Genomic DNA, 22,487 nt, shown 5'->3' on the forward strand with positions numbered 1-22,487 from the left:
CATAGATAACCAGCCGTCCTCATCACGTAGGAACCGTGTTATCACCTTTAGATGGCCAGAACTCTTCATACGTATGAGCCGTGTCATCAGTGACCAGATCTCCTCATCACGTAGGAGCCGTGTCACCCTTAGATAACCAGCCGTCCTCGTCACGTAGGAACCGTGTTATCACCTTTAGATGGCCAAGAAATCTTCATCACGTATGAGCAGTGTCGTCCCCAGCAACCAATATTATCCAATTTCTATGTATAAATGGAAAAGAACCAGACAAAAACGTGTTGTCTTATCATCTTTGCCCTATTCTTGTTAACACAAGAATGTGCAAAGAGGGGCAGCTGACACCCGTTTTTGTCCGGGTTTTTTATCGTTATTTTATTATTATTATTATTATTATTATTATTATTTATTATTATATTATTAATATTACATTTTACATATTTTGCAGGCCAAAGCCCAATACAACAAGGTCCAACCAAGGCCCAACCAAGGCCCAAACACGAGCCCAAGTAATTAGGGTTTTTAACCCTAACTCATCAGCCAGCCAGCCAGCCGCCTCTGGCTATTTGGCTTCCCCAGCCTTGCGTGGTCTTCACCAGTCACTCCCGAGCCGAGTGAGCTGCCGCCGACGATCCCAAGCCACCGCCGTTCTCAAACCTGCACCAAACAGTGACCAAAGCTCTCAACAGTAAAAAATTAATCAAAAATCAAACAAGGACTAGAAATCCCGAGGCAATCGGGGGTTATCAATCTAGCCGAAATAGGGTATTCATACCCTATTTCTTTCTCGATGGCAGTAAGAAAATCATATAAAACATGCAAGGACAACCATCAGCAATCAGGGGCAGAGGATAAAAGAAAGATATAGAACCAAAGTGAAGGGGGCATTCGGGTTTCAAAAAAAAAAAATAAGAAAAAGAAAAAACCAGAAAGGAAAAAGGGAGGGACCGAAGCTTACCCATAACCGACCACCATTGCTTCATCGGGGTGATTAGGCTCTATCTTTGGAGGTATTTTTTTTCCCTTTCGGATTTGGGGGTTTCGGGTTTGATTGTGAGTGGGGGTTTAGTTTCAAGTCGATTTTAGGGGAAAACTGTGTAGTTTGTGAGACCCCGTGGCCACCGTTCTACGGTGGCCGGGGTTGAGTGCTCTGCTTCGGCAGCGAGGGAGGGAGAGATTACAGAAGGGAGAGGGGTGGTCGAACGGCTGAGGAAAATGGGTATATGGCAAATGATTTAGGGTTTCAAAATAACCCTTAAAAGGGTTATGTATCAGACGTCAAACGACGTCGCGTAGGGAGGCCGAGCGCCTGGGTTTTTTGGGGTTAATATCCCATTTAGTCCTCGCTCCTTTGTAAACTCTTACCCGTGTCCTGGACTTTAGGGGTTAATGTTATATTTGGTCCTTGTAGTTTGTAAACCTTCGGTTTCTTTCATGAATGGAAGTTTAATGGCCTTTCATTTTGAGCTCGTATCTTGTTTAACGTTGCAATTTAGTCCTTATCTGTTTTAATTTTTTTTTTTATGATATTATTTCAATTTGGCCATACTATTTTAGTATATTTGTATTTAAGTAATGTATATTTTATGTATTTCATTCCAGTCCTTATTTACTTATTATTATGGTGTTTGTTTAAATTATAATGGTGGCCTGATATTTTATATCTTTTCATTTTGATCCCTATTTGTTCATTATTGTATTTTGGGTAAATACTTTGTTTTGAGCTCATAGTTGTAATTATTTCATTTTAGTCACTGTTTTAGCTCATTGAGTATTTTTTCTGTGGTATTCGAATCTGGCCACCATATTTATAAATCTTTTATTTTAATCCTTGTTTTGCTTTTTGGTTTAATATTATTCAGCCTTCATGTTTGTTTTAATTTCAATCTAGTCCTAAGCATTGTTTATGGCTTATTCACATTTCTGATGTTTGTATTAGTTGTTGTTTGTGATTTGGGCCCTGTTTATTTCGTAATTATTTTTTTAGCCCTGTTAATTTCTGCTTTTACTAATTTAGTCCATTATGTTTATGTATTTTTATTTTAGTCCTATTATTACATGTTACATTATTATACTCATATTTTACTTTGGCCATTATGTTTGTAATAGTTTCATTTTAGTCTTAAGTCTTGTGTTGTGATATTTTGTAGACGTTTGAATTTAGCCATCATATTTGCAAATGTTCTATTTGGTCACTGTCTGACATTTTATTTAATTACTTTTGATCCTCCATGTTTCTGAAATTTCGATTAGTCATAAGCTTACTTTTGGGTTATTTTCACTTCTAGTATTGACTGTTTAATGTTTGTGATATGGGCTCTAAATTATTTTTATTTTTTGTTTAGTCCTTTAAATTTCGGTTAGTGTTATTTTGGTCCATTAACTTTCTGTTTTTGCTGTTTAGCCTCCTAAGTTTCTGTTTATATTATTTTAGCCCCTTAAATGTTTTTATATTATTTTGGTTGTAATATTTACTAATTTATTTTTAGACATTTATGTATGGATGTGTTTTACTCATTAGTAATTATTTGGATTTTGTAAATAATGTTTTTAATTTCTTTTAATGTAAATATCTTATTTTGTATTTCCAATTACATTTATGTTCATTATATTTTTATCTATATATGAAATATTCGACTATATTTTCAAGAACACGTATGCATAAAATGGGCGTGGAAAGTACGGCATTTTAACGACATAAGAACTTGCAACAAGTCGAGTATATGTTACTAATTAATTTATTTAATAATGTAATGTGTTTTTTAATTAGTATTTATTTCATTTTTATTTGAATGCAAACGTTAATTTCATTTTTATTCGATTCGCATTTTATCAAGAGGGAAATTTCTTTATGGATAAGAAATAGTCGAGTTAGCTTTCCCGATGGAGGATTACTAATTTCGATATCCTTTTCGAGTTAAGAATTTTCTGTAAATAATTAACTCGAAGCAAATTAATTAAATTTCAATAAATGGATCGTAATTAACTTTATATTCGATTTATAATTTCCATCATCACGACGATATGTAAGCGATACGTACCAATTTGGGCGCTGTGGGGGTGCTAATCCTTCCCCACACGTAACCGACTCCCGACCCATCAAATCGATTTTCTGGTAAACGTAGACCCCTTTTGTCTTTAAAATGGTTTTCTTAAAATTATTTGAAAGACGTTTTTAGGTATTCGACCTGCCTAATCTAAAGGTCGATGGCGACTCTTTTCAATTTTATTCAAATCAATTCAAAATCATCCAATTTTTCCAAAATAACGTCGTAATCGTTTTTAAAATAATATTTAATTGTTCCACCTAAAAAATGGTTATGACACATACTTAGGAGTATCATATTCTTAAGCTTTAGTAAACCTTATGAACTTACTCATGGTCAGTAAGCAACATTCTTATAGTTAGGCGTGTATCATGTACAATACATCACATTTCTTTGTATTTAGGTATGTATCTCGTACAATACATCACCACTCTAGTATTTATGTGTGTATCCCGTGCAATAAATCACATTTCTTATAATTGGGTGTGTATCCCGTGTAGTACATCACCACTATCATATTTAGGTATGTATCACGTGTAATATATCATCTTTATTGTAATTGGGTGTGTATCATGTGCAATACATCATCACTCTCATATGTAGGTGTGTATCTTGTACAATACACCACAACTCTCATATTTAGGTGTGTAACTCGTACAATACATCACAACTCTCATATTTAGATGTGTATCTCGTGCAATACATCACCTTTAATGTAATTGGGTGTGTATCCCATGCAATACATCACCACTTTTTTATTTACGTGTCTATCCTGTGCAATACATCACTTTTATTGTAATTTGTACCAATACACCTATCCTAGTGCCTATACCCTGGAATAGTTCCCATACCACTATTTTGGTACCTATATGCTAAAACGGTTCTTATACTGATATTCTATTACCTATACTCTCAAACGATTCCCACACTGATAGGTGTGTACGCTAAAACGATTCTCATATTGATATTCTAGTATCTATATTTCTGAGTAATATCGATATCATTCTTTGACATTGATACCTAAACCAACTATTGGAATTTCTATCCCAAAATTCTCTAAAATCTCAATCGGTATCGATATTGTTCTAAAGGTTTCAAACAAGTTTGTTCACTTCTCTAATCACTACTAATGGCCATTAGGGTATTCTATACATAATTCCTTATTTACAACTTCAATATAGTCATATATATCCTAACCAAATCCAAGACACTATTTACATAAAAGCATGCTTCCAACTCATAAATCTAAATATTATAGTTCATATGGATACACTAAGAATAAAAATACATTACCTTAGCTTTGGTTACTAAAAAGGAAGCTCCTTGCTCTATTCTTTAAGCTTTCTCATTCCCTTTAGCTTGAGAAGGTTCTTCTTCCCTCACTAAATTGGAATCATCAAATAGCACATATAAGAAAACTAAATAATAAATAAATAAATAAGATACACTTTTATCCTCTTCAAGCTCCTCCCCACTATATATTCTCATCCAAAATCCACAAAACACTAGATAGGTACCACATCTAATCTTTACCCTTAAAATTTGGAGCCACTATAGATTTTGTAACATGGTTACCGATAACATGATGAAAACATAATTCAATTTGGGTTATAGTACATCAACTAACAAAATCCGCTTATTTTCTACTGATACAAATGGATTTTTCCTGGAAAGATTAGCTTAACTGTATATTATCGAGATCGTGAGGTTACATGGGGTACCAACTTCAATTATTTTATATAGAGATCCATATTTCAGTATGGTATTTCACCCTCAGCCTTGACTTGCTAACAAATGTTTTTAGGTGTTTGATAGTTGTAATTGGTTTTACGGAAAATATTTTTCAATGTTTAATAGTTGTAATTGATTTTCTCAATGTAATTTGTTTTCTTAGTTTTTTTGTATTTTCTGTAAAATGTTTTACCATCTGATTTTCCGTTAAAACATTTTCCTAACTTTTCACTTCATAGTATAAAAACTCAAAAAATCTTATTTTATTTATTTAATATTTAAAATATTAATTATTAAAATATTTAATATACATATAATATAATTTTAATAATATTATATTTATAATATTCTATTAATATGTACTCAAATATATTATAATAATATATGACATTATATTGTTAATTTAGTGATACGTAATAATTTATTGATATAATTAATATTATATATTATTTTTATAAATATAATATTATTAAATTATTAATAATGAGTAATATTAATTTATATATTTAACATTAATATAATAATTTAGTATTATATTAATAAAATACTAATAATTAAAACTAAGGGTGTTTAGATGGTTAATCGGTCATCTATCGAATTGAATTACTATTAACCGACTTAACCGAACTTTTTTCTTTAATCGTTAATCGAATTATATTTTTTTTAAAGTATTAACCGAACCAATCTTTTTTTAATTTATGTAAATCATTTTCTATAAAATTAATTATAGTTTATCAAACAATTAGTGAAAATGATTTACTCAAAATATATTAAAAATATCAACCTCTGATCCTGCTTTTCTCCTTTTTCCCTTCCTTCGGCCCCTTCTTTCCCCCTCCCCCTCTTACCAATCCTATATTTCATTCCCCACCACCCATTCATTCTAAATACCCATTAAAATTAAAGTTAGAAATTTAGGGTTAAAAATTTAGGGATTTAAGATAGTGACAAAGATGACAACTGGTCAATAATCAAAAGTCGATAAGTAGTTGATCTTTTGATGACATAGATAATGGTAAGAGGTAAAATAAACGACGACTGAAAATGAGTTTGAAAATTATTCTAGGGTTTTGGGATTTTTTTTGGGTGATTTTAAAGAGATTTGAATTTCGTAAAATAAATTATAATTTTAAGTTTTTATTTTAAAATAAAAATTTTATAATTCTGACATATGTCACTTAACACCTAAATTTAATGGTATACACCTAAAAATATAACGCTGTAAATATTAAACACTTATTTTTAGACAAAAAAATTCTTTATACACCTAAATTTAAAGTTAGCAATTTTCTCAAATTAATATATTTGTTGGCTTGACATCTCAACAGTCAATTTAGTGGTTGATGTTCATTGACCAATCAAAACAATGACTTCATTAAATGTCATACGTCACAACTTATTTGGTTGTTAAAATATTATATTAAAATCAATAATAAATCTAAAACTATTTTTAGGATGAACACATGCATTAATAATATAAATTTTTTTTAGGGGGAACACAATCAATAAAATGAATTGCTAAGCGAAGAAAATTTAAATTTTATGATAAGCATTGGGTAAAGATGGATCCATGGCTGATCATAACCATATATTCATCTGATTTGTTTAAAAAAAATTTAAGTACCAATTTCAAAAAAAAAAAAAAAAATCATGCTTGGCTGCCAATTCCAGATAAAAAAAATTACAGCATCAATTTAAGAAAAAAAATGTTGAGTTTATATACCAATTTGTATAATAAGCCTGTATTTTATCTCGAAATAAAATAAATATAATGGAGTGTTATTTGATAGGGTAAACTACAAATTTCGTATTTAAACTTATTTTTCTTCTGTTTTGGTATCTAAACCTTATTTTTTTTAAAATCATATTTAATGTTTAGCTTAGATTTCAATTTGGTACCCACCATTAAAATTAAAGTATCAATTTGAAAATTCTTTTTAAATTCAGATGTGAATTCGACATAAAAGAAAATTAAAATACCAATTTGATAAATGCTGCTAAATTTATATAATTTATATATCAATGTGTATAATAAAGATAAAATAAATATAAATAAGAAGTGTTATTTAATATGATGACACATAGGGGTCCAGAAAATAATAATACCATTAAGTTGTGTCCAAAATATAAAGGGTTAACTACATAATTGATCAATTATGTTTGTGTTTTATCCACTTTTTCTAACTGATTTCAAAAAACATAAATATGATAACTTTTATTTTTGCTTAATTAAGATATAATCACTTTTGTTTTTATTTAATTAAGATATAGTTACCACGGGTTAATTGTCGTTAATAGTTTACAGATTAAGTGACGTGGTATTTTGGTATAATCACACATTTGATCCATATTATTTACATATTATCTTATTTTAACTTAATTTAAACTTTTCAAAAATATGTTGGGGTTGTTTGGCAAACAACTGATAGCTGATAGTTGGTAGCTCATTCCAGTGGATGGTTGACCAACTGATTTGATTAGCTGATTTGATTATCTGTTTATATAGACGTGTTTAGAAAAATTTAGTAGATAGCTGATATGGGTAAAATGACAAATAAAGATATGATACGTTTAATTGTTAAGTGCATATATGTTTTATAATACTTTAGTCTTTATTTGAGTGAAATTATTTGGATAAAATGCTTTTAACAAGAAATTAAAAATTCTTCAAGAAAAATAGTGAATATTTTTGAAAATTTTGAATATATTTTTTAAATTTAATATTTACAAATCTTAACCTTGTGAAATTGATACATATTATAAACCTTTTATAAATTATCAACACTACATTTTTTTCTACTTTCTTGTTTTGCTATATTTTCTTAACTAAAATATATTTGAGAATCTACAACTAAAAAATAGAATAATAAAATAAAAGTTCACTAAAATATAGTTGGATGGAGGGCATTTCATTAGATTAGGCTTAAAAGCAAGGATGTAATTATTGAAATAATAAAGTTAAATATGTCTTTTAATATCTTATTTTACAATAAACTCTCCCAAACCGTTGAATTTTACAGCGTTTTCATTTTCAACTTATTTTGCACAATAAATTATTTTAAAAAAGTGTTTACTAAACACTAAAAATAGTTGATTTGACTACCAATAAATTATTTATATTCAACTAAACTAAAAACTCTTCAAAAAGCCATTCATCAAACACTTATTTTATTATTATTTTAACTTTTCAAAGTATATATTTTATGTTAATTTATTAAATATATTATATTATTACTTTAAATTATTAAATATATTTTCATTATTATCTAACTTCAAAATAATTTAATATAAAATATATATTTTAATTATTAAATATATTTTATTCGATTGAATGATTAAATTTATTTTAATTTATTAAAAGTAATATTAAATTGAGAGAATATATAAACAACATAAATAAATCATGTAGTTAACTCAAGAATAAATTATTTGGGAAGCTTCAAACGTTAAACTCATGCGACAACAAGACTTCTATTTAGCATATATATTTAGAAGGGGAGGTTAATTGGATTTCGCTGTTTGTGCAAAGGCTGGAAAATCGGGGATTGTTTGCAATGCCTTAGATTTCCAGCCATTTTTGGCATGATTCTAGGCATCTTTCGAATTTTTAGAAAAAATTGTTTGATGAAAACCCCACCTTTTGCCATCCGTTTTCTTATTAATTTTTTTCCCTTTCCAAAATCAATCCAATTTTGTTGGGTTCTTATCGAACTTCGATTCAACACTGCATTTTGTTGAAATCTTCTTCTTCTTCTTTTGAATTTTTAATCCAGGTTACGGTAGCTGTGAGTCAGAAGTTATTTAGCTTGGTTTTGATTTGGAGATTAACTTTAAAAATTTGGTTTTAAAACCAGGATTTCTGTTCATAGTTTGGTGATTGGATTTAGGGGTACCCATTTTTTTTGTAAAGCTTTTCTTTCCCTTCTGGACATTGAAGTCCAACTTTTTAATGGCTTAGAAGGGAAAGAAAGCACAAGGATATTAAAATATTCCTAGGTATTATATAATTTTAAGAAAAACATAAATACAACAACAATGAGCATCTCCGGAGCCATTTCCAGGCATGTCATGCCTGCATGCGGCAGCCTGTGTTTCCTTTGCCCTGGACTACGTACAAGGTCCAGGCAGCCTATTAAGAGGTACAAGAAGATGATTTCCCAGATATTCCCTCGTAAACAGGTTCGTGTTTTCAAACCTCCTGTGATCTCTCGGTATAAAATCTTACGTGCCTTTGTCCCTCACATAAAATCATATAATTTAATTCATTTTCTTCTGATAGGGGGAAGGACCGAATGAACGTAATATAGGAAAACTATGTGAATACGCTGCCAAAAATCCTTTGCGCATCCCGAAGGTACAATATATTTGCAAGCCTCAGGATAATGCATATCTCAATTGATTAGAAATGAAGATTTTTTTTATTCCTGCAACTGCAACATGCACAGTTTATAGCTAATGAATCGTGTAAATCATTCTTATAATCAGATCACTAGTCTCCTTGAGCAGAGGTGTTACAAGGAGCTGAGAAATGAGAAGTTTCAATCAGTGAAAATTGTTATGTGCATTTACAGGAAACTGTTGATCTCTTGTAAGGAGCAAATGTGAGTTTCTTTTTCCTTGCGAAATTCAAGGGTTTGTAACTTATCTTTTGGTTATATGAAGACTTTTGCATCATGAGATCTTTTGTTTTTGTAGGCCACTATTTTCCAGTAGCTTGTTGAGCATAATACAGACTCTGTTGGACCAAACACGGCATGATGAGATGCGAATCATCGGATGCCATACACTTTTTGATTTTTTGAATAATCAGGTTGGTGCACGCATGCATTTATTTTCAAACGTTGGCATGTCTATGGCAACATGCTTAAAATTCTTGTGAAATTCTGCAGGAGGATGGGACCTGCATGTTTAAGTTAGAAGGCTTTATTCCACAACTATGTCAATTAACTGGAGAAGGTGGAGAAAGTGAAAGGGAAAGAAATCTATGTGCTGCTGGGCTGCAAGCACTTTCTTCAATGGTATACATTCAAATGCCTTCTCTTCTTTTGGAATGCATGATCTTAACTTTTTCCTAGGGTTTCTTCTTTCTGGGATACAGATGATAAAAGAAACCTTAAATCATATAATTAAGTCAGTAATGGCTATATAAGCTTTGGGAAAGTAAACTAGAAGAAACAGAACTAATATGCAGCATAAGATAATAGATTTCCACACATTTTACTCCCATCGTGAAACGACATCATTTCCTGAAACAACATTCTTTCATTAATATCGAAACGGGGCGTATCAGATTAATTTGAACCGCCAATTGAAAAAGAACCCTTCGAGCAGGAGGCCGCCACGCGCCAGCTTGTAAAGAAGAAACAAAACATTTTATTGGCGTGTGAATCCCACGTGCTGCCCCTGCGGTCATCATAAACTGCAATACCGTTGGAAAACCTCCGGCGCACCTCCGTGTGCCGCCGGTGAGAACAACAAGCCTCATCTCACAGCAGCCCACGAGAAATGCCTCAGAAAACTCGATGTTTCGCGATGAAATTTAGCGAACCTAAATCCTTTTTTCTTCTTCTTTGAGTTAAGCGAAAGCTAAATTCTAAATTCGAATCGAAGTCTCTACAATCTGTCACGAAAATAATAATTTAAGAAGTTATCTGAAGAGAAGAAATCTTATTATTCACATTCTAAGCTAACCTATTTATATACTTTCCTTCCGAGAAGGAAAGGTGGAATTCTAAGGTTGATATATTGAGCTATTCGAAATGCAAATCTTTATCAATGCTTCTTACTGTGTCTCAGGCTTTTCATAACAACATAGAAGACTAAATTTGGAAACAGTGTTAATGGCGATACTATTTTCTTTTTCACTAATTATTTTTGTTTCTTTCTTACAGCTTATATTTTCTTCTTGTTCTAACTGTATATGGAAGTATTCTGATATCCGTTCTCTTGTGCAGATTTGGTTTATGGGAAAACACTCTCACATTTCGGTGGAATTTGACAATGTAAGCAGATTCAGACCTATTTACATACCATTTCAAGTTCATTGCCATGTTATTCATTATCTTGGTTGCCTATATCTTCATGTTTTCTGTTATAGCGATAGATTTCATTTGAAAATCATCAACTCTGATATGGGAAGAGCAGCTAGATATAAGTATGATCAGTTTGTTTTCTTATGATGCAAATGCGTTGTTCGAACTTACCTTCTGCCTATTTCCATGTTTGTTCCATTGCAGAATATTTTCATTGGTGATTTATTTTGGCAAATTAATTTTCTATCTTAGAAGGATTTTTTTTTAATTATCAAAACAGATTGTTTCAGTAGTCTTGGAAAATTATGGAGACCCAAGGAAAAGTTCAGAGAATCCTAATGGTGCCCAAAGTCAGTTGGAAGAAGACGTGCAAAAAGATGAGGGGCATGTCCCCATAATATTTCCTTCTTGGGACACAATTGTGAATGACAAAGGAGAACTAAATGTCTCAGTGTAATCACATGACTCATGTTTCTGATTCATTTTTGTATTTTACTTCATTTATTTTAAATAATTACCTTTCAATGAGTTCTTTTTTCTTTTCTCTTATCACAGGGAAGATGCCCAGAATCCCTCCTTCTGGTCCAAGGTTTGTTTACATAACATGGCAAACCTAGCCAAGGAAGCTACCACAGCACGACGTGTTCTCGAGTCATTGTTTCGTTACATGGATAATGAGGACTCATGGTCTCTTCAAACTGGTCTTGCCTTTCCAGTCTTAAAGGATATGCAGCTTTTACTGGAGAGCTCTGGTATCATGCATTTTCAACATTCAATATGTCTATTTTTTCCTATAATTTTTTTTTACTTGTAACAACTGTGAGAAACTAATGCTATTTATTCATTTTTCTCTGTTTGCAGGACAGAACACACATTTATTGCTATCCTTATTAATTAAGCATCTTGACCACAAAACAGTTCTCAAACAACCTGACATGCAACTTCAAGTTCTAGAGGTTGCAACCTCTCTAGCTCAACTTTCAAAAGTTGAACCTTCTATAGCAATACTTGGTGCAGTTAGTGATGTTATGAGGCATCTGCGAAAGAGCATACACTGCTCGCTCGGTGATGCAACTTTGGGACCCGAAATTATACAATGGAATAGGAGCTTTAAAGAAACTGTGGATAATTGCCTTGTACAGTTATCAAAAAAGGTGGGGCCACTCTCTTGTCACTCCTAAGTTCTATTATGATTAGATTAGATAGTTTGAAATTGAGCTAGCTATTGTGAACAGGTCGGAGATGCAGGTCCAATTCTTGATGCTATGGCTGTGATGTTGGAGAACATCCCGAATATTACAGTTATAGCCAGAACAACCGTCTGTGTTGTTTATCGCACTGCTCAAGTTGTTGCCTCAATTCCAAATCCATCCTATATAAACAAGGTAATAATCATAATTGTTAATGATTTTTTGGTGATTAACATTTCTTGGTGTTGTATGCAGTATTTTTAATTATATGGTGTTTCATTGTTCCCATAGGCATTTCCCGAGTCTTTGTTCCATCAATTACTCCCGGCTATGGTCCACCCTGACCATGAAACGCGAATCGAAGCTCACCGTATTTTCTCTGTTGTTCTTGTGCCAACTTCAGTTTGCCCTCGCCAATCCTTTGTTACTTCAGTAGCAAACAAAGCCGCAGTTATTCAAAGATCGCTTTCAAGAACCGTCTCTGTCTTTTCTTCATCAGCTGCCCTTTTTGAGAAGCTAAAGAAGGAGAAATCCTTCTTAAGGCAGAGTTCTTCTATACAAAATGAAAACAATGCTAGTGACGGTGAAGTTAGAAACAGCAATAATACGGTTCTGAATCGTTTGAAATCATCTTATAGTCGAGCATACAGTTCAAGACATCTCCCTGTATCATTGGAAACAGATGAAATTTCCCCAGGCAATTCAAATACGGTATCTTGAAATGATTAGCACTAAATTGTGTCTGAAATTGTTTTTTTCTGAACTTATTTTTGTGTAATTATTTTTATTTGTCAAACTTCAGGAGTTTGATTCTCTACGGCTTAGTAGCACCCAGATTAGTCTCTTGCTTTCATCGATCTGGGCACAGTCTGTCTCTCCTCAAAATACACCACAAAACTACGAAGCCATTGCTCATACATACAGCCTTGTGATGATCTTTGCTCGAGCCAAGGTAATCGCTCAACTGTTGCTTCCTGAAAATGAATTTGGGCAGAAAGAAGTACAGTAATTCTACGTAGAGTATTAGGGCTCATTTTTGTCCCATAACGAAACACTTGTAGGCCCACACGGAACCTTTAACTTTGCGAGTCATTTGTGTAGTAGACTATGGGAGAACTTGTCAAGTCTTTTAATTGCATGTTATATGAAAATTTTAGTTGATTGTCTAATTGGCTTGTCGGCAACATCTAAATGATGATATTCATTCTTTTCTGGAGGTTTAATTTCTGTATTTTGATTTTTAATATAATGCAGAATTCTGGCAATGAGTCTCTCGTTCGTAGTTTCCAGCTAGCCTTTTCTTTGCGAAGCATCGCTCTTAATGGAGGTGAGTGTCCAGATTTATAGCTGTCTTTGCAATCACATGGGTTTGACTGGTGTTTGCTTCCCTTGTGTTACTCTTCAACAACACCAAAATAATAATAAAAAAAATTAATAATACTTAGAGAAGAATAAAAGTAGAAGACTAGAGTCTGCCTTGCATGAAACGAAAAAAATACAATTTATTTAATCTGTAATCATAGTAGTCATCAGACATGTTTAGCACATACATGGATGTCACCAAGGTTTTCCTGCAGAAAGAAAGGGAAGCGATAATTTTGATGGATTGGAAATGTAAGAAGCTCTCTTAAGGACATAAATCCAATGGGAAATATAGCCTGGTTGTTCTCTCAAATCTTACTTTTAAGTGAAGCATTTTATAACCAAGTGCCAGTTTGCCACATACACAATCACTAGACAGTATTAGCATATTATGATTGGCATAAAAGATGCTAGTGTTGATATTCTAAGAACGGAAGGGGATTTCAAAAGGAAAGAAAGAAAGAGAGATTTCGAATGAAAAGAGAAGAGAGACTCTGTTCTTATTGCTCTGTTCTTATTGCTTACTTTAAAAATAAAAGAACCAGAGTACTTTTATTGGCTGAGAATTACAGAAGTAGAACTAAACTATTTTTCTTTTTCTTTTTCTTTAACCTTAAACTAGGTTTCTTTTTCTTTAACCTTTATCTCCTAAGAACCTCTTATAAACTCTTTTCATGAATGCTGCACATGATATGGTAAGAAGGATTTGGGAAGATGGTTCTTTTTAATTAGATTATGACACCAGTCCTTGGAAGAAGTAACAAATAAGAAAATGAAACAACGAACTTGACATCTATTATTGGGGTATCATCTCCTTATTCTGAACTTTCACTATTGCTGCAGGGCCACTTCCACCATCGCGCCGTAGATCTCTTTTCACCTTGGCAACTTCAATGATTCTATTTTCATCAAAGGCATTCAATATTCTTCCTATTGCCTATATTGCCATGGCTACTATAACAGAAAGAATGGTATGAAAACTTATCATTCATGATCTTCGCTACTTTCTTTTCCTTGCTTTTTACTTCTGGCATTTTCCATCCGTAAATTAAACATATGTCGTCGTTCTATGATTAATAGGATGATCCATTCTTGCACTTGGTGGAAGAATGCAAGTTGAAGGCAGTGGACACTAGGCCTGACCTACCAAAAAATGTTTATGGATCTGAAGAAGATGATAATTTGGCTTTAAAGATGCTCTCACAAATTGAGATTACCCCAGAGCAACGCAAGGAAAGCCTTGTTTCAGAGATCTTAAAAGGCTTGGGAATTTCATCAGAAGTAAGCTCTTTTATCTCATCAAAGAACTAGTAATTTCTGTTTTAATAACCCTCCACTAATATCTTGTGAATATACACGCAGCCTGAATTGTCCAATACAAGGGCACAGCTGTTAACTAAATTCTTGCCGGATGATGTGTGCCCTCTAGGTGCTCACTTGCCTATGGATTCACTACTTAAAGTAGATGGATCTAGCATACAAGAAAATAAACCTTTTAAGGAGGTAAGTTCTCTTGCACTACCCTTGAAATTTATCTGTGAACTCATGTGATTTCTTTTGCTCAGCAGGAAGCTCCATTTCCCTCTATAGATGAAACCAAAGAGGATTCAGGGTTGTCACAGGGAATTCCAAAACCCCTGGATGTCAATCAACTCTTAGATTCAGTATGTCATTCTTTTTACTCTAGTCTTTACAGTACAAGCGACCGAACACATATTTATTCACTCTATCGACACAGGTAATGGAGACTTCAGATCAGTTTGGAAGAGAATCTGTCTCCACCAGACCTGACATGTCTTACATGGATATGGCTCAATATTGCGAGACACTCTTGACTGGGAAGCGGCAGAAGATGTCTGATCTTGTCCATCTGAGTCAAGAAAGCTTGAATGGCTGCGGATCTTTTCAAAATCCTTTTGATGACACAAAACAGGTAGGCCCTTGATTCAGTGAAATTTATGCATGTTTATATTTATCATGCATGTGTTGAGTGGTGTTATCCCACATCTGTTGCAACTTAAAAATGCAGACTGGTCCTGTCCTCGAACAAACAGATGGTACTAACCCATTCAAACAACCAGTCGGCACAGAGTACCAGAACCATCTCCAGCCTTTCAGTTTACCAACCTCAACCCCATATGATAACTTTCTAAAAGCTGCTGGTTGTTGATCTCGTAATGGATCGGATACTGATGATTATATAATAAAAAAAGCGGAATGCCTGCCAATCTTTCAGGTAGGAGTAAAAATATCCATCTCCTATTTAGCCAAGATTGAAAAATGCAGTGGAACTGCTGATATAGAAGCTCAAAGATTTTTCTTCTGCAACCAATGCTACCACCTTTTCTTCTAGGTATACGAAGTATGGCCAGCATTTGGTTGAATTTGTAACTTTTTTCATAATCTAATCCATTCATTCATATGCATCTTATTGGTTTCATTGTTTTTCCCCTCTACATTCATCTAACTCATATTAACACAAATTTTACATAATTTGTTATCCACTAGGTTTCAAATCTCAGCATCCTTAATTTTCTTTTCAAGACTACGACGCCCACATATTTACAATTCGATCATTTTATGTATAACATAAACAATAAATATAATTGCAAGTATTTAAAACGAAATAGCTTAAATTTTTTTACCCTCTTGGTTTGGGTTGAAATCTGGTTTTTGGCCTTTGACAAAAAAAAAAAAAAAAAAAGAGCAATGATTTTGGTTTTTAGCGATGTGAATTAGGCTAGTATTTTTCAAATTTTGGTATTAACTGTATTTCGGGTAAAGTACACAAATGAAGTACCGAATTGAGGATGATATTTTATTGAGTCTCTCAACTATTAAAAATTATAAAATAATTCCTAAATTATAAGGTATTATTTTATTGAGTCCTCTAATTAGTAAAAGTTACAAAATAGACACTCGACTATTCATATGTTCTCAAATCTTCATTTTCTGTTAAAAAATTGACGATAGTCTGAGTTGAATGTCAACCTAGCGGTGTGCAAAAAGATTCAATCCGACCGATTCGATGTTCCAATCTGAAAATTCAGATATCCGATCCATTTTTATTTTCGGATAATTTGGATCGGGCATTCAATTTTTTTTTGGATAATTGAATCAGATACAAGTCGGATAAATTCCAAGTTTGGATCATCCGAAAATCTAAAAACATTGGGCTTTTAGATTTTATATATCCTTTAGCCCAATAAATGAGTAATACACTAACTTAAAGCTTTAACCCATTAAAAATTACGATATTTAATAATTTATTGTATATGAGTAATTAAATATATAGTAGAGATATCAAATAAGTTTCATTAAATCACAAAATATAAAATATAAAATTCTTAAAATAAATTTTATATTGGGATTCAGATATCCGATTTTTTTCGGATAGGATATGGGTCACTATTAGTGGTGGATCTAGAAATATTTTTTAAGGTAGACACACATAGGCTAGTAACACAAAATTTTTAAATGGGCGGGACAATTAAAATTTCAAGGTGAGCACAAATAAAAATTTCAAGGTGAGCACCATTAATAAAATAAGAAACTAACCAAAGAAAATTTGGATTTCAGGGTGGGCACGTGGTTCCGCCACTGATGGCTATTTCAGGTATCCAAAAATTTCGGATGACATAATTTTTGGATCGGAGCAGATATGATATCCGGATTTGAACACCTTACGTTAACATTCTGACTGAGTTATGATAAAATATGATCTCTAAATTTCAAACGATTACTATATCCTAATCAACATGTTAGTGTCCAGCTCAGATGATCATCAATTTTTTAACAAAAAGAACGAGTTTGAAATATATGAATAGTCAGATAATCATTTTGTAACTTTTAATAGTTAGTGGACTCAACAAAGCAACACCCTATAGTCTAGGGACCATAGTGACTCTTTGTGTATTTTACCCTTCTATTTTATATATATATTTTTTATAATTTATGATGTTTATTTTATTTAGGGTAAACTATACCATTGATACCTAACTATTTAACCCTTTTACTTTTATCACAGATATTTTAAATTTGTCAATCAGACCACTTAACTATATAATTTTTTCAATTAACCACTTGTCGTTAATAAATAACGGAAATGTTAACGTGACAATTAATAAAATCGATATGATTATACATTTAGATCTCAATACTTACATTTTTATCAATTCGATCCTAAATCAAATTTAATACAATAAATTTAATTTACCAATTAAATGGTGACACATGTTACTATTAGATTAAAATGTTTTTTAAAATTTAAATTTATTTAATTATATATTTATCTTCCAACCAGGTGGATACATAGATGGTGTCACCAACTGTTTAAATGAAAATCAAATAGCATATTAGAGGCATAAGAACAAAAAGCGTATGAGGGGAATTGAACCTAGGGAATTGAGTTGAAGTGCACGCATCTTACGACCAGGCTAAACTACGAGTTTGCAAATATTTTATTTATTTCTACAAAAAAAAGAAGTGTGCCCATAGTGAGAATCGAACCTAGGCCACATGAAAAACTTAAGAAATCTAAACAACTAGATTAAACCTTATGCATACGTAAAACAAAAATAGGTTATTTATATATATTAAACACTAATTTATAAAATATTAAAATGAAAAATAAATTTAAATTTATATATTTTTAAAATAAATTCAATTTGAATTATGAAACTATATTTTAATTAATTTTTTAAATTTCATACATTATTTTTAATAAAAAAATAAATTCGTTAATTAACTTAAAAAGATTCAATTTGAAAATATATAATCATTCAATTATAGATGTGAAAATAAAAATATTAAAATTTAATTTTCATTTTAATATTGTATAAATAAGTCTTTAATATATATAAATACGCTACCATTTTATTACATAAACATAACGTTTGATTTAGTTGTTTAGATTTCTTAACTTTTTCATGTGGCCTAGCTTCGATTCTCACCATGGGCATACTTCTTTTTTTCCTCTATAAATAAATAAAATATATATTGTGTTGTGTAATAAAAACATGAAGCTTTGCGTTGTGGTAAGGTGCATGCATTTCAACCCAGTGCCCCGGGATCAATTCCCCCCCCCCCCCCAAACCTTCTTTATTCTTATGTATCCATATGCTATTTGATTTTCATTTAACCAGATAACTGTACTATACTTTCTCTCTTATTTTCCTCACCCAACTTTTAATTTTTCTATTTTACTCATTGAACTTTACAGATTGAATCATTTTGCTTACTCTGTCGTTAACTTTTTCTAACGACGTTATGACATGGCACATGAATCAAAATGACGCCGTTTTGAAAAACTCAAATATACTCTAAAACTATGTCGTTTTGGTGAGTAAAATATGAGAGAGAGTAAAGTTTAATGACTCATGGTGTAATTTACCCTTTTTCCTTCTCTTCTCCATTTTCTCTTCGTCGACCACCACGTCATTTTCATTCCGACCGCCATAGATGGTGGCCGTTCGAACCCAAAATGGGATGGGTTGATTTGTCTCGACCCATGAGTCTGAACCTGGTGGTTGTTTCACCGGAAAATATCCCAAAACCCGTGAATTTGGACTGAAACGTTTCAGTTTCCTCACTTTTAATCTCAAATTCGTGGGCTTCGGAGCAACTTCTGACAAAATGGAGGTTGAATTTGATCTCGTGACATCGAGGCGAAGCGACCCATCCCAGTTTGGGCACAAACGACCACTATCTATGGTTGTCGCCAATGGTCGAATGTGGCATCCGACCACATTTCCGTTTTTAATTTATTTTTTTAATTTTTTTATATTAAATAATAAAAAAGCCACATCATCAGTCATTAGAGAGAAAACGGGGGAGTGAGCAAAATGATTCAATTTGTAAAGTTTAGTGAGCAAAATAGAAAAGTTAAAGTTGGGTGAGGAAAATAGGAGAGAGAGTATAATACAGTGAGGAACGATGTAATTTACCCTTAAATAAATTTAAATTATAGAAAAACATTTAATCTAATGGTGACATGTTTCACCATCTAATTGGTGGATTAAATTTATTGAATTAAATTTGATGTAGGACCAAATTGATAAAATGCCTAATTATTGAGGATTAAATGTATAATTATACCAATTTTATTAACTGCCATGTCGGTATTTCCGTTAGATATTAACAACAAGTGGCTTGATTGAAAAAATTATATAGTTAAGTGGTCTGATTGACAAAATTGAAAGATCGATGGTAAAATAAAAGGGCTAAATAGTTAGGTGATCAATGATATATTTTACCCTTTTATTTATAATGATATTCGATTCTATTTGATTTGTTTAGTAACATTATAAAATGGAAAGGAATATGAATATATATATATATATTATATGGTTAGAGAAAGTACAAAAATAGAATCAATATTGTAATATTAAAAATAGTTATAATTAAATTTAAATATAAATTCGAACACTTCGATTTGACTCAAACTTACAAACTCAACTCTACTAAAAAAAATTTAAAGTGAGTTTGAATCATAAAATACAATTCATTAACTTAACTAAATTTGTTTTAACTTGATCAACACAATCATTATTAAAAGAATATTCCTTATCATTACAATACATGTTTGATTCATTGCATATACTTTTATACATTAACTCAACTCACAAATCTTCCATTCTAGCGGTCCACCATAATATTTATACCTATATTTGTCTATATTTTCTGCAAGTTAAAAAAGAATATATTATCCTTGGAAGTCCGAAGGTGCCACAAATCTGTCTTAATTTAAAGTTTGAAAGAGTGATATTTTAAATTACTTGGAGCTATAATCTCTATATTGCCTTTCCCAGTTGTAGTTTGGCACAACCAAAACATTAAAACAAAGCTGAATTAGAAAATGAAGAAGCAAGCTGGTTCAAGTGTCTTCATAATTCTCCTTTGCGTTGTGTATATATTCGCAAGTGTTAAAGCTCAAACTTGCAGGCCTAGTGGGACAATAAGAGGGAAAAATCCTCCTCCTGGGCAATGCAACACTGAAAACGACTCTGACTGTTGTAAAGTTGGGAAGCTCTACACAACATATAAATGTTCACCGCTCGTGTCGAGCCATACGAAAGCAACGTTGACACTCAACAGCTTTCAGGCCGGTGGAGATGGCGGCGGCCCGTCGGAATGTGACAACCAATACCACTCGGATGATGACCCTGTGGTGGCACTTTCAACCGGGTGGTTTAACGACAAAAGAGGTGTTTGAAGTATATTAACATTTATGGTAATGGAAGAAGTGTGAGGGCTAAAGTCGTCGACGAATGTGATTCTACGATGGGATGCGATTCGGACCATGATTATCAGCCTCCTTGCCCTAATAACATCGTTGATGCCTCCAAAGCAGTTTGGAAGGCTCTTGGAGTTCCTGAAAGTGATTGGGGGGGCATGGATATCTACTGGTCGGACACCGATTGATCTCTTTAATCATAATATAAATCTGTATTAAAAGCGTGTTATCATCGTGTGTTTTAAATTACAGTTAAATTAATATTAATGTAAAAGTCTTAAAGCATTAAAATCATGCCTTACATCTTAACCATTAGTTGCTATGAGGAACGCCCAAAATTATTTGAAACAGGCAGGCTGAGCAAACAAAACATATGGACAAGCATATCAATGCTCAACGTGGCATCGTCGTTTATTCATAGAATCCCTTTACGTATAAAAGACATCAAAATCTCCTAGTTTATGTCCTACTGAAGTCCACAAAAGAATATCAGAGAGGCAATGCTTTATATATTCAGATTTTAGTCTATCCTATCCACTTGCTTAACGGAAGTAAAACATTCAAAGCTTATAATAGAAACATGAGTCGTTGTCGGTTATAAATGAGTAACCTTTTTCCTTTTAAATTTATAATTTAATCACTAAATTCAAATATATTATAACAAATCATTCTACTGTTAAAATTGAAACGATCAAACAGACGTCTAACAACTAACAACGCCTGGTATAGTAACACTCTTAATCTTAAAATTTATACAATTTGATATTAATTTGGAAATAATGCAATAAACCTAATATCATATTTAAAAATTCGATCAAGTTATTCTCCTAAATTATTTGGTTTTTCCCCATAAACGTTATACTACTTTCACTTTGCTTAGAAATGCTCTCAATATATCATATGTTGAACTTCAAATAGGGCAACTGTATGTTGTTCTTTGTGAGACACTAAGTAGGGGAGTTGGTCAAATCTTTCCTATAGAAACTTTTTTTCGTTGTACAGTTACTCTATCAGAAAGATCTTTAAGCTCGTTGATTTTTTTTTAATATTTGTGTTCATAATTATTTAAAAATACCAATTTTGAAAATAAGATGGGAGTAGATATATATCATTTAGGGTTGGATATGAACAAACACCTATAAAACTGCCTTTTAAAAGAAATTTTTTAAATATCTTTTTAAGGACAAATTTGAAATCTCTGTTTAATTAGAGATTAAAAAATTAAGCAAATTCAAGAGTTAGTTATATGTAGGAAACACTTAACACCCTTACAAATCTCAAACTTGATACTTAATTGATTATATGTTGTCTTTAAATTAGAATTTACGAGTCCAAATGTGATTTTGAATTCTGATTCTTTATGAATGTAAATTTATTTAAACAAAATAAGCTTTATTTGAAAATAAAATCTAAATTGATTTTTTTTTAAATAAACAACACAATTCGCTAGATTTTTACTTTTAAAGGATATCACATTCCAACTATTTAAGAGACTTTTTCCTTAACCCTCTAATAAAATAATACTCCTATTGTCTCAACATTTTGTCAAAATTTTTAATATAAAATTAAGTACTATACATTTTTTTCACATAAGTGTCTAATAAAATAAGTATATTAAGTGACACGTGTCACATCTATTTTTATATATTTTTTATTTTAAAAAAATAAAATATCATTTAAAAAATTTATTTTTTAAACCTGATCGGGTCAGGTTTTTTTTAAAAATAGGGTTCGGGTCGGATTGAGTTAGTTTTTTTTAATGTGATGTTCGGGCCGAGTTCGGATTTAGGGTGAAAAATACCCGCCCGACCCGAAAAATATATAATTTTATCTTATATATTTAGGAATAATTACAATAATACCCCTATATATATTATTTTTTTCAGTTAAGTTA

General features: G+C 31.8%; 1 protein-coding gene and 1 pseudogene across 1 annotated transcript; both read left to right on the plus strand.

Moving 5' to 3' along the window:
• The first annotated feature begins 8,795 nt into the window (after positions 1-8,795).
• On the plus strand, positions 8,796-15,529 carry LOC120151868 (protein SEMI-ROLLED LEAF 2-like). The gene is made up of 19 exons (XM_039164188.1): positions 8,796-8,954; positions 9,055-9,129; positions 9,261-9,376; positions 9,471-9,585; positions 9,665-9,793; positions 10,730-10,777; positions 11,088-11,260; positions 11,363-11,559; positions 11,669-11,961; positions 12,043-12,156; positions 12,289-12,708; positions 12,800-12,949; positions 13,252-13,330; positions 14,203-14,330; positions 14,440-14,640; positions 14,722-14,862; positions 14,925-15,023; positions 15,098-15,292; positions 15,389-15,529. The coding sequence occupies exons 1-19, from the start codon at positions 8,811-8,813 to the stop codon at positions 15,527-15,529; spliced, it is 2,958 nt and encodes a 985-aa protein (XP_039020119.1). The 5' UTR covers positions 8,796-8,810.
• Positions 15,530-20,185: 4,656 nt separating this feature from the next.
• LOC120155429 lies at positions 20,186-20,789 on the plus strand (annotated as a pseudogene).
• Positions 20,790-22,487: the final 1,698 nt, after the last annotated feature.

Source organism: Hibiscus syriacus, unplaced genomic scaffold (assembly GCF_006381635.1).
Source record: "Hibiscus syriacus cultivar Baekdansim isolate YM2019G1 unplaced genomic scaffold, ASM638163v2 tig00002840_pilon, whole genome shotgun sequence".
Lineage (NCBI taxonomy): Eukaryota > Viridiplantae > Streptophyta > Magnoliopsida > Malvales > Malvaceae > Hibiscus > Hibiscus syriacus.